General features: G+C 42.9%; 1 protein-coding gene across 1 annotated transcript in view; it reads left to right on the top strand.

Annotated features, from left to right (window-relative positions):
- LOC139029003 (MICOS complex subunit mic25a-like) overlaps positions 1 to 12,277 on the top strand; it is a 52,454-nt gene extending 40,177 nt beyond the window's left edge. Inside the window, exons 4-5 of the mRNA XM_070447734.1 lie at positions 4,816 to 4,951; positions 12,227 to 12,277. Coding sequence (XP_070303835.1) covers positions 4,816 to 4,951; positions 12,227 to 12,277 — 187 coding nt within the window. The remainder of the gene's footprint in view (positions 1 to 4,815; positions 4,952 to 12,226) is intronic.
- The last annotated feature ends 1,402 nt before the right edge of the window (positions 12,278 to 13,679 follow it).

The raw sequence follows: 13,679 nt of genomic DNA, 5'->3' as shown, positions 1-13,679 counted from the left end.
AATCCAGGTTTTAATCCCTAGACTTGGAGAAGGTTTGCCAGGAGCGTCCTGTCCCTGCTTGTCTTCCTTGTGTGCACGCTGATGCCTTGTCTCAGCTGCAGCTCCCCGAGCCCCAACTCTCCTGGAGCATGACAAGGCTGCTCTCTTATATCTTTCCCTCTCTGTCCCTCACTGCTACCTGACTTAACTCCCTCTCTAGCACACAGAGCAGAGCACAGGGCACTCAAAATCTAGTGCCCATCGTCTTCTTGCTGTTTTATCTCTTATACCAGACATTACCTATCTGACAGATACTTTACCTATCTGAAGTCTTCAATTGAAGAGAGATAATGTGCTGTATTGTGATGGGTAAAGTGAAGTAGTTCTCAAAGCACTCCGTAGTTTGTAGCAGTCTTGGAGTGTGGCTGTTAGAGTGCTGTATTGTGATTGTAATGTAATGCACACCTTATGAGCCGCCCAGACAAAGGTGTGTATCTTTGATGGAACAGCCTAGCTGGCTGCACCATAATCAGCTTGGCAACATGCCAAGGCACTGCAGACCTTTCTGAGGTGAACAGAAAAGCATTGGTACTGAGGAGCTCCCCTCTGTGAAAACAAAAGGCAACACAGAACTAGCTGTATACTAGCTGTTGTGTGGTATTGATATTAGGAAAATGGTATGTACAGTGGTAGGTACACTACCGTTCAAAAGTTTGGGGTCACTTAGAAATGTCATTTTTTTTTAAAGAAAAGCAAATTTTTTGTCCATTATTATAACATCACATTGATCAGAAATACAGTATAGACATTGTTCATGTTGTAAATGACTATTGTAGCTGGAAACTATTGTAGCTGATTTTTATGGAATATCTACATAGGCGTACAAAGGCTCATTATCAGCAACCATCACTCCTGTGTTCCAATGGCACGTTGTGTTAGCTAATCCAAGTTATAATTTAAAAAGGCTAACTGATCAATAGAAATGTGCAATTATGTTAGCAGAGCTGAAAACTGCTGTTCTGATTAAAGAAGCAATAAAAACTGGCCATTAGACTAGTTGAGTATCTGGAGCATCACATTACAGGCTCAAAATGGCCAGAAACAATGAACTTTCTTCTGAAACTCGTCAGTCTATTCTTGTTCTGAGAAATGAAGGCTATTCCATGCGAGAAATTGCCAAGAAACTGAAGATCTCATTCAACGCTGTGTACTACTCCCTTCACAGAACAGCACAAACTGACTCTAACCAGAATAGAAAGAGGAGTGGGAGTCCCCGGTGCACAACTGAGCAAGASAACAAGTACATTAGATTGTCTAGTTTGAGAAACAGACGCCTCACAAGTCCTTAACTGGCAGCTTCATTAAATAGTACCCGCAAAACACCAGTCTCAATGTCAACAGTGAAGAGGCGACTCCGGGATGCTGGCCTTCAAGGCCTTTTCTTTCAAAAACAAGGACATTTCTAAGTGACCCCAAACTTTTGAATGGTAGTGTATGTTAGGATGAACTATGTGGAGAATACAGTATATACATACACAGTGAGTAAACAACAGTATATAAACAGAATATGAGGTGTCCAGCGTTCAGCCACAGTGAGCTAGCTACAGCTAACAACAGTGGCCAATTAGCTAGCTCCAGACAGACGTTGCTCTTGTTGTTCTTGCTGCTGGTGTTATGGCCTCTCAGAGAAAAAGCCCTCATTATAGAAGACYCAGGCTGTTCAGGGAGTGTAAAACTGGCAGTCATCACTGGCTGACCACACACATGGACCAGCTCTGAGCCCACTCTCCTCTCCTTTGCTGGTGTAGCACGGTAACACCACTATCACTACCATCATACAGTACCACAGCTGATGATCATTCATGATACAGCAGTCTTGTGCTAACAGTAGCTATGCTGTAATTGTCATGCATAAAAGATGACTACTTAGTAGAAGTCATAAGGATTCTGATTTTGACACACACTCCTCTTCCCTGTAATTGTGGTTAAAATGAAAGAACATAAAAAAGATTCTGTCAACCTTGTGATCCACGACACAGTGGTGAATAAAACAGCTGGACCAGTCCTTTACAGCAAATGACACCATGGTCAAACCAGGACTATGCCACCTCACTACACTGTGTGTGTATGTGTGTGTGAGCTAGACTGGATTAACATGACATTGAAGGGGACATTCCATCGGAGAGGTGACCCCCTCCAGGTTAGGATGTGAATCTTTACATGTGAGACAGACACTTACATGCGACTCTAACCCAGAGGTCTAACAAGTCAGGCCTCTGCTGTAGTAATTGTCAGCGGTGTCAGATCCCTGCCTGTATTTGACCTGAGCCCTCAGCGGTCTGCCTCTGGCCCCTTCAGACCTGACAGGCTTAAGTGGGGGAGCATCGTGTGGAGAAGAGGAGGAGGGAGAGGGGCCAGGCAGGTGAGATTGGCTGGGGGAGGAGTGGAGGAGGATAGAGAAGGAGGAGAGGAGGAGGTTGCCCACCTCAATGTAAAAGCTGTCAGAGCTGGGGTCTCTAGTTAATTTCAGCCCCTTCTGAATTCCCCTGCAGATAAAGTTTGGTGGATTTACAGTGTAAAGCCAGTGTGATTAATTTATTTCTCTGCCTATTGCAGTAATCTGCTGTGGCTTGGCTGAGGATGGCAGAGCAGAGTTATCTCAAGGCGGTACAGTAGCTACTCTCTCTGTGATTTGAGCGAGCGCTGGTTGCCCACAACAGCAGCAGTATAGAGATATCGGTGCCTCTCCTCTCAGACTCCATCTGATAGTACCTGAAGCGCTATGAGCTGCAGACCTAGCACACACATGACCTCTGCCCTCTTTGCTTCCAGCCAATCACATCCAACACACTCTCTTTGGAGTTTCTGTGTGTTTGTGCTGCTTAGCATTACCATTGATTTGATTCCAATCTCTTCCTTGAATATGCACATTGCAGGCTTGCTAATGGAACCTTTTGTAGTAGTTGTTTTTCTTATTCCCATTTGATTTCTAGTCTTTCATTTCTCATTTTGCCTCTCTAAGCTCGGCATACTTTCAGAAGTTGGCCTTTGTTCTGCCCCTGCACGTTTGCTGGAGGAGACAAAAAATAATGGGAATCGACAGTAATTAAGGCCTAATCTCTCAATGTTCCGTTATATTTACTCACAGATTTTGAATTCAGAAATTACTGCTCATATGCATGGCCTGCTCCGCTCAAAGTGGCCTAATCGGCTCAGTTAATATTTTTTATTTAAGGCCTCACCTTCAATTTGGTTCAATTCGGTTCAGCTTTGGCTGCGGCAAACCAATTTTCTGCTTCAGGCCCCTTTAATAAACCTCCTGCACTGTCAGGAGCTTTTCCTTCCCTGATGAAGGCAGTTTATTTTAAATTAAAGGAGAGTTCCTTATCTTCCCAGCACAAAAAACAGCGCTGCTTTAGTCTTTTTCTCTGCTCCTAGTGTGATTAAACAGAGGAAGGAAGAGCTTCAGCAGTGGGTAAAACAGGGGGATCTGATACGCAAAGGCATCAACCCTTAAACATGCCTTGATGGAGCTTTCTCTTCTTTCTCTTGACTGTTCAGATAAGACAAGCTGTTTGGTGATATGCTGTGTGATGTGATGGTAGCATTGGATGAGTTTTAATTGAAATGCCGGGGTTGACTTGCGCGCTGAATCAAAGCTGAGCCCGGGCTTTAATTTGGGTTTCAATTAAGCGCAGTGTCAAACGGTCCTCTGGTAGTAGCAGTTGGAGTGCAGGGCAGCAGTGTCAAACGGTCCTCTGGTAGTAGCAGTTGGAGTGCAGGGCAGCAGCCGCGGAGCGGATGGGAGGGTTTAACGCACATGACTTTGCTTAATCAATCAAATTTCATTAACCATGGCAACCTGGCAATGAATCTGCCACAGAGCTCCATCGGTGAGAGATAGGAATGCAGAGACCAATTATGTTACATATCACGTATCATATTACAACAAGCTAATCCAATCTGTGAATTCAGTCTGATTTGATCAACTCAACTTTATTCGTTGAATTAGGAATGATTGATCCCTATTTTCACCATTTCTAATCTGTAGCGGTACGTTAGTTGTGGTAGATAGATGGAGGTGGTACTGTAGTGTACTAAGCATCCCCCCATGTTAAAGTCAACATCTTCGGTAGACACAACCACTCACCATTGGCTCTGTGTCTACAGGAATCTGGAGGCTCAGTGACATCACTGCTAAAAGGTTGCCAGGGTGACTGTGTTTCCCTGCCTCCTCCTCCTACTCTAGTCTCGGTATCAGGTTATTTATCATCATTGTGTTAGTCAATGCCACGCTTGTCACAGGCTCTATTAATAAATATCCTCTCTGCTGGTAATTCAGTTTAACCTGTCTCTTCCCATCCATTCATTCCACTAAAGTGTCCACAGGATGGGGAGGGAGACATTTGTACACGATGGGGGATGTTGTTATGTGTTTATGTGTATTGCTATGTAATGTGGAGTCTGTGTGTGTTTCTGTGTATTGGTATGTAATGTGGAGTCTGAGTGTGTGTTTATGTGAAACGGGGGGCTTCCTTTTCAGGCACAATGTGGAAACAGTTTCATTTGAGATGATTCAAAAATAGCAGAAAAGTTCAGATGGTCATGGGTTGTCATCTAGCTTCCTTAACTTACACCATTTTATTCCCTTAATGTTTCCTTCACGTCAATCACCTGAAGTGTTTTTCAGAAAACTGCAATGTCACTGATCATACACTGTAGTAATGTTACATACTGTATGTAGCTTGTTGTGTTCTCATACAAATCATGAAACTGTATCTCTTTGATGACCTCTGGGCTGACCCGTGACCTGTGTCTGTCTGTGTGTGTCCACAGAGCGAGGAACACAGAGTCTGTGTGCATCAACCTGCAGTCCCAGATCCTCAACTGCTACAAGGAGAACCGGGAGCAGACACTGCAATGCTCTGACCTGGCCAAAACGTACATGCAGTGCATTGACGCAGCCAAGAAGGTCAGTGTACACTATAGGCTCTGACTCAGTGGATGCATGGGGGTTTTCATGGCTTCTTTCTACACAAATAGATAAATGTATTATATAGACCCTTCACCTGTTCATYTGTTTTTGTTTAACCATAGGATATTTTTTCCCATCCAATAAAGATACAACTMTATTAGTGTCCCTGTTCCAAATAACCTGGTTTAGGGTTAAAGTTATACAGAAGTCAAGGTAAAGATGTTTCTAGCATCTCTACCCCCGAGTCAAATCTGGCTCATTAGAGTCTTCTGCCTCTTCTTCACAATAGTACTACCCCTATAAGATATATATCTACCTAGAACCCTCTATGTAAGGTTCTTCAAAGAACCCCTGTAGATACTGTAATTATACCTACATTAGAAACATCTATGAAGGTTTCTTCCTAGAACTATGTGAACAGTCCCACCAGCCTTATTAGCCTTTAAAATGACATTCTTTATGACAATACATTACATATATCATGAGGCCTTTCTTTGAGGGCATAGTTATACCCTAACACAGTGGTTTTAGGAATCTCCTGATTTACAGGCCACATCAGGCCCTGCAAGTCACATTCTGCTGGCTTGCAAAGTGATGTGTAATTCCTATTGGAATCCAGCTAGAGTTAAGATATCCAATTAGTGGAATTTATTTATCACCCACAACCTGCATTCAGAATGACTGCCAGCGTTAGGAACATTGTGAGGAGTCTACCTAAGCCATTTAAACTGCAACAACCATTTAAGTAATGGGTTCAATAAGTTAAACTACTAACTGCAACCAATCAATGTACATGCAAAAACACAGACATTAAAACAAACAATTCTGAAAATCACCATCCAATAGAGCATGCTGGGAAATATGATATAAGGTTCTATGTAGAACCCTTATTGCCTTCCAAAGAATCCTTCTTGCTTTCCAAAGAATCATCAAAGAACCCTTTCTTCCAAAAACGTTTCTAAGGATATTAAAGGTTCTGTCCCATTGTCGCATAGAGATCACAACATTGTATCTGTACCGCTATGCCATCTATGAGCGCACGGTCAGTGCCATTGAGACAGATACATTATGATCTCTATACATCTCTATGTGACAGTGGGACAGAGAATGAGGAAGTGGATAGAATCTTGTTTCTTATGATTATCAGTCAAATTAACACATTTATAAAATATACTATGTATAGCTTTGTAAGACTATATGACCAACCACCCAACTTTGTAGTAGTTAGAAGGTCTATTTCCCTGCTTTTGAGAGGAGCTGGCTTGTCACGTTGGTATGAAGAGATTTGGGAGACAGACGCAGGAATGCGTAATAGTTTTTTTTATTGTACCCAAATTACACGGCACGGGGACAAAGATCAAACAAACAGGTAACAAAAACACAGGGTTGAAACCCAAACAAAAGAGCGAGGAGTACCTCGAATAAATAACACACGCGCACAATGATTAACACACGGGACGAGACCCGTATTCATCTGCTCAATCCCCAAGGGCACCAAAGCCCAAAACACATAGCGCAGGTACTCACACGCACCAAAGGACATTGTAACAATAGTCGACAGCCCAATGGAAACCAAAGGGGGCACGCTTATACAAGTACTAATCAGTGGGAATAGGGGACAGGTGTGCGTGATGAAAGTTCCGGAGGGATCCGTGACATACTGTATCGGGAGACTTCCATTAACTGCGCTAAGCTAACAATATGGCATGTTCAATCATCTCCAAACTGCAACCAGACATAAAAATGMTATCTGTGAGTTTGTTTGACTCTGGTTCCAGACCATGTCTACATCAAACAGGCATCAGAGTCAGACATTAGGACAGAGATCTATGAACTCAGAATGTTCAGCAAATTCATCTATTTTTCATGGATGCTCACCTAGTTAAAGGGATAGATTTCGAGAGACTGGGTAAGTAGAAAAACCATCTAAATCTCTAAATCTCGTAGTATCCCTTTGACTAGGTGAGCATTTGCTGAACATTCTGAGTTGAAAGATCTCCACCCTAACTGTTTTCTATCCATGTCTGACTCTGATGCCTGTTTGATGTTAACATCTGTAGCAGCACAGCAGGCCAGTTGACAGTTGTGTTACTGGGAGTCTTGTAACTGTATGGTTTCATCAGTTACTGTAGACGGAGGCCGTCAGCCCAGACCAGACCAAATGCAGACCTAGCCCTACACACTGCCTTATTAACGCTCAGCAAATGAAAGGCATCTTCTGATCTCTGTGTGTGTTTGTATCAGTGTCTATATCTGTGTATCTGTGTGTGTGTGTATGTGTGTGTATCAGTATATGTGTATATCAGTATGTGTGTTGTGTATTTCCCCTCTGTTTCGTGTGAAGTAAATGGGCTTGGGTTGTGGTGATGGTTAGAAGGGGGAAACAGAGGCAGGCCTTATTAGAGAATGGAGCCAGTGAGCGGAGTGTGAGGCTGGGGAGGGTGGTGCATGAGGCTAGGAGGGGGGTGCGGGGGTGAGGAGATTGGGAGGCGCCCACGCTCGCCCGTGTCTCGGATAATGAGTTGAGATTGCCTGKTCCGTCTCTGCGCTCTGCAGGATTCTCAAGACATTTACAGACAGAGAGACGCCCTGACTTTGATGGTGATAGATGTTTTGAGCTTCCCTGCATTTAGCACAAAAGAAAGAGGGTGGAGGGAGGGAGAGACAGAGACAGAGAGAGATGGGAATGCGCTGGTTAGGGTAGCGTGTCTGATGCCGGATTGATATTGCAGTACGACGGGGTCAGTGTGCAAAGCCCCAAGTTTTAGACCTCAGAAACTTTTAATGCTGTTTTCTCCCTCTGCGCTCCCTTCCCTGTAGCCCTGGCTTGGCGTAAACCATCAGCTGAGGCTTTTGTGTTAAAGTCTGGGCGTTATTCCCAGAGCCCCACTGTCAGACTGGGGAAGGAGTGAGTAAACCTTCAGCCCTCCCTCTGGCCTCCACCTGTCCTGCAGCAGTTTACACCTGCAGCCTCCTGCAGCTCTCCTCTCTTCTCCTCTCCTGTAAGGTGCCATCCCTCCATCAATGAAGTTGAGCTCACTTCAAAGTTCTGCAAGATTGCAGGACTGACTGAGCAATGCAAAATTGAGCTCTCTTGGAGAATGATGTGTTGAACTGCTTCATGCGTACTTTCCCTTTAGGATAACATTTATCAGCAGTTTACGAAACGCCCAGAGAGCAATGGAAAGGGAAAGGAAAGGGGCTAACCTAGTCAGTTGTACAACTGAACGCATTCAACTGAAATGTGTCTTCCGCATTTAACCCAACCTCTCAATGGGCAACGTAGTATAAACCAGCCTTTAGTATTGAAATCTTTGGTTGTTTAGTACACGGCCTCATGTGAATCCTTAAATAGATGGCTMGGGCTAAGGCTTAAGAAGGTGTGAATGATGTTGAATGGTTGTAGACAAAGAAGAGCTCTTCAGTAGGTTTACCAAAACATTCAAGGGCTCAAAAATGTACCAACTTTCAAAGCAGAATTACTTTCCCATTGTTCCTCAACCCGCAGTGTATTATATACCATTTTCTAGCTACTTTTATCAATTTAAAAAACACAATTTCAAATTTTGCTACATAAGACCGAATCGAGCCAGTCGGTCACAAATGCATCAGCGTCTATTGCCCACCCTAAATGTTTTAGGTATATTTGTCCATCGTTTTTCCATAAACTAAGGATCTCAAATGGTTCCCCAATGGAATGAAATACTTCTTTATCGACCACCTTTATGATTTATAGAACTGAAATGTATTTTGTGTATAGTCTTTGACTGTCAATGTGCTTCTGAATTTGTTTCTGTGTAGACCTCAGTTCGGACCTGTCCCTGTGGTGTTGTCCTAAAGCTGCTGCCACGTGTCTTAACTTACCTGAGCTCCTGATGTTGGCAGTGCTGCAGCCTCAGCTCTCTGATTGGCTGCCCTGCGCTGTAGTCGATGCGGCAAGTTTATTTTAATTTTGGACCCTGGAGTTACCATCTTCTCCCCTGCCTGTCATAGTTACCATCTTCTCCCCTGCCTGTCATAGTTACCATCTTCTCCCCTGCCTGTCATAGTTATCATCTTCTCCCCTGCCTGTCATAGTTACCATCTTCTCCCCTGCCTGTCATAGTTATCATCTTCTCCCCTGCCTGTCATAGTTACCATCTGCTCCCCTGCCTGTCATAGTTACCATCTTCTCCCCTGCCTGTCATAGTTACCATCTTCTCCCCTGCCTGTCATAGGTCTCTGAGAAACACACTATCAGCACTACTCTCCTCCTGTCAGCCTCACACACTCATATACACACACTCATATATACGCACACTTATATACACACACACTCATATACACACTCATATATACACACACTTATATATACTCACACACTCATATACACACACTCATATATACACACACGTATATATACTCACAGCGAGAGAGAGCACAATCTCTATACAGTACACACACACTCATATATAACACACTCATATACACACACTCATATACAGCACCACACTCATATACACAACATCATCATACAGTACACACACACTCATATACACACACTCATATACACACACTCATATAATACGCACACTTATATCACACACACTCATATACACACTCATATATACACCACACACATATACTCACACACTCATATACACATACTCATATATACACACACTTATATATACTCACACACCCATATGCACACACTCATATACACACACTCATATATACACCACACTATATATACTCACACACTCATATACACACACTCATATACAGTACACACACACACTCATACAGTAACACACACCATAATATACACACACTCATATACCACACCTCATATACACACACTCATATACACACACATCATATACCAACACTCATATACAGTACACCACACACTCATATACAGTACACACACACTCATATATACACACACTCATATACACACACTCATATACAGTAAACCACACACTCATATACAGTACACACACACTCATATACACACACCTCATATACAGTACTCACACACTACACACACACACTCATATACACACACACCCCCTCATATATACACACACTCATATACAGTACTCACACACTCATATACACACACACACACTCATATACAGTACTCACACACTCATATACACACACTCATATATACACACACTCATAATACGTACACACACACTCATATACAGTAACACACAAAACTCATATACACACACTCATATATACACACACTCATATACAGTACACACACACTCATACACACACACTTATATATACACACACACACTCATATACATACTCACACACTCATATACAACCACTCATATATACACACACTCATATACAGTACACACACACTCATATACAGTACAACACACCAACACTCATATATACACACACCATAACATACTCACACACTCATATAAACACACACCACTCAATACAGTACTCACAACACTCATATACACACACTCATATATACACACACTCATATACAGTACACACACACTCATATACAGTACAACACACACCATATCAACACTCAATAACACACAGTCATATACAGTACACACACACTCATACACACACATATATCACACACACACACCTTCATATACAGTACACACACACTCATATACAGTACACACACACTCATATAACACACACTTATAATATACACACTTATATATACAAACACACTCATATAGACACACACTTATATACACACACACTCATATACACACTCATATACACACACATCATATACAGTACACACACACCATATATACACACACTCACATATACACACACTTATATATATCACACACACTCAGATATACACACACACACACTCATATACAGTACACACACACTCATATATACACACACTTATATATACACACACACTCAGATATACACACACATACTCATATACAGACACCAACACTCAGATATACACACACTTATACTACACACACACACACCACAACACACACACACAGAACGAACGCACACACACACACACACACCACACACACACACACACACACCAACACACACACACACAACAAAACACACACACTACGACACACGCGCGCGCGCGCACGCTGTCAAACCTGCTTCTCCTCATCAGCTGTCAGCTCCACTGTCCATCAGGACACACTTTGTAGAATTACTGAGTGCATTAAGTTCGATCCACTCCATTGGCAAGGGCAGAATATCCCCAGCAGCTTGGTTAACTAGCCAAGCTGTTGGACCCTTCCCAGGTTATGAAAGTAGAAAGACAGCAGGCAGGCAGGTCCACCGGTAGTATCTATCTGCTTTGTATCCTTGGGCTGGCCTCAGAGAACAAAAGGGGCTGTTTACAACATGATTAATGATGTGTCGAGAGATCAAGTAAAAGCAAATCAACTCTGTAGCTCCTCAGGATGATGTAAGTATGGCTCTACTGTAGATCTGAGGGAGCAGACAAACCTATTGATCTTTAATATTCTGGATTGAACTAATGCTGCAGGGGCAAAGATTACACTTTTAACACTCTGTCAACAGAGAAAATATAAGAAAGAGGAAAGAAATGAACAGATAGTCAGAAAAAATTGAAGGGAGAGTAAGAGAATTAGACAAAAAGACAATAGGCCTCTGAAGGCAGGAGATGGATGAGCTGAGAGAGATGGAAAGAGAGATGGAGAGAAACGAATGGTGTTTAAGGAGTTGAAGAGAGATAGACAGCAGAGGGACGCTGAGAGAGGAGTGGAGAGCCATGCCAGTCCAAGTCCCTCATTACTCAGTCTTAATAAAGAAGGATGTGTGCCTGGCTACACAGGCTGGCAGGGCCTATAAGGGCCACAGGTTAATACTGTCCAACCAGACTGTCATTCTCCAGTAATCACTGCTCCACACAGAACTGAATATGGACCAGACCAGTAACTATACTTCTATAGCTGAATCCAGATAAGTAACTACAATTATACAGCCAAAACCTGATCAACTAATCATCAGTACCCCTCACATACAGTATGTTATAACTTGCAGCTGTATGTCTAAATTCACACAAGCAAAACTTTTGACACATGCAAAAGTTCAAGAGCAAAAGTAGGACAAAAAGACAAGTTGTACAACAAAGTTTCCCTGTCTAGTGGCACTTTACTTTCTCTAGTTTTGTTTCAGTCTTCTCTTCTTTGACAATWACATAGGTTAGTGTTCCATCCATGTGTAGGGTGAAGAGGCAGTCACAACTCTATGACCGGTCTCTTGTGACTCCGTCAGTGTCCAGTGAAGAGGGTGACAGTAGTGACAGCCAGACCCTTGCCCCTGTGAGAGAGAGCCAGTCCAGTGTGTTAGCCGGAGGAGCCCTCTCTGCTCTCTGTGGCCCTCAGCCGTGCCTCATTAAAGAGTCAGAAGCCAGGCCACAGAAGGACTGGTCCTATGGTCCTTATCACTAGCTATCTATCTGACTGCAGCCCAGCACACACACAGAAACACACAYAGTAGAGGCCTAGTCAAGCAGGCCTGCAGGGGAGAATAATTCCAATTATTTCAATATGAATCCCCAGTGCGGCGAGCACAGTGGAGTGTGAAGTCAGACACGACAATCGGAGGTTTGAAACTTTTGGCCTCGCTCTCTCCACTTGTGTGCTTAGACAAAGGGAGAAAAAGAGGGAGAGAAAGAGAGAGAGAAGTCTCCAAGGTGATGCAAGGGAGAGAGAGAGTGGGGGGAATAGTATTATATCAGTGGGTAGGAGCTGTAGCTGTGTGTGTCTGTTTGTGTTTGACCTCCCTATATATCTCTCTTTTATGTCTCCCTCATTCTCTCTTTCACAGTCCTTCACAGTGGACTTATTGATTTCATTTTCATATTGTTGGAGGCGTCATCATGAACAGCCTTTCCCTCCTTTCAAACATGAATTGATCCAAGCTCGGAGAAGCAGCCAATCAAACCGAAGACCATTATCTTTCTGTTGCCGTGGCGTCGACTTGCTATGTGCCACATTGTTTTCAGACATAACAGCACACAATAACAGCACACCTGACTAGTGAATAGCATAGAGCATAGTGGAAAGTTTGTTTCCAATTGAGTCCAACATTGTGTAATGTTTTATAATGGGAGTTTGGTTTCAGGGCCTGAGTATTGTTCAAGGAAAGAGCATACTGCAATCTCAGGACAATTATCCTATCTTTTATAATGGTAGTCTAGAGCAAGTCACCATCCGGATCCCTGTGCTTTCTTCCACAGACAAAAACACTGAGGTGAATGTACTGGTTGATTGTTTTCTCCATCACAATACAATATGTTGTATATCTCTGCCTGTTGGGGTAAATCAATCAAGATATCTCTGAAGTCACTAAGGTCTTCCAACTTGGAACCTGACTGCTTCCTTTGATGCATAACCTGCCTGCACCACAATTACAATGGTAACCTCTTCACCCAGCTACTGATGCAACGTGTCTCCCCTGTCTTTCATGAGTCTTTTGTTTCTCTGTCTCTATTGCAATTAGTTGGGCCTGTTGGGCTGTGCTGTGCACTACAGTAGCATTACTTTAATGGGAATTATAAGCAATTATTTTTGTTCCATCACTCTCTTTTGTCGCTAGGGATTATTCAAACATTTGTGCTGCATGGCCTTTTGAGATTACATTTACTGGCGAGAGAGTGTTGGTTCTCTGTCTCTCCCTCTTCTCTATCTCTCTCTTTCAGTCTCTCCCGGTCTTTTTCTTTTCT

Source organism: Salvelinus sp. IW2-2015, linkage group LG17 (genome assembly GCF_002910315.2).
Source record: "Salvelinus sp. IW2-2015 linkage group LG17, ASM291031v2, whole genome shotgun sequence".
Taxonomy (NCBI): domain Eukaryota; kingdom Metazoa; phylum Chordata; class Actinopteri; order Salmoniformes; family Salmonidae; genus Salvelinus; species Salvelinus sp. IW2-2015.
Note: the sequence above shows the minus strand (reverse complement) of the source record. Positions and strands in the feature narration are given on the sequence as shown.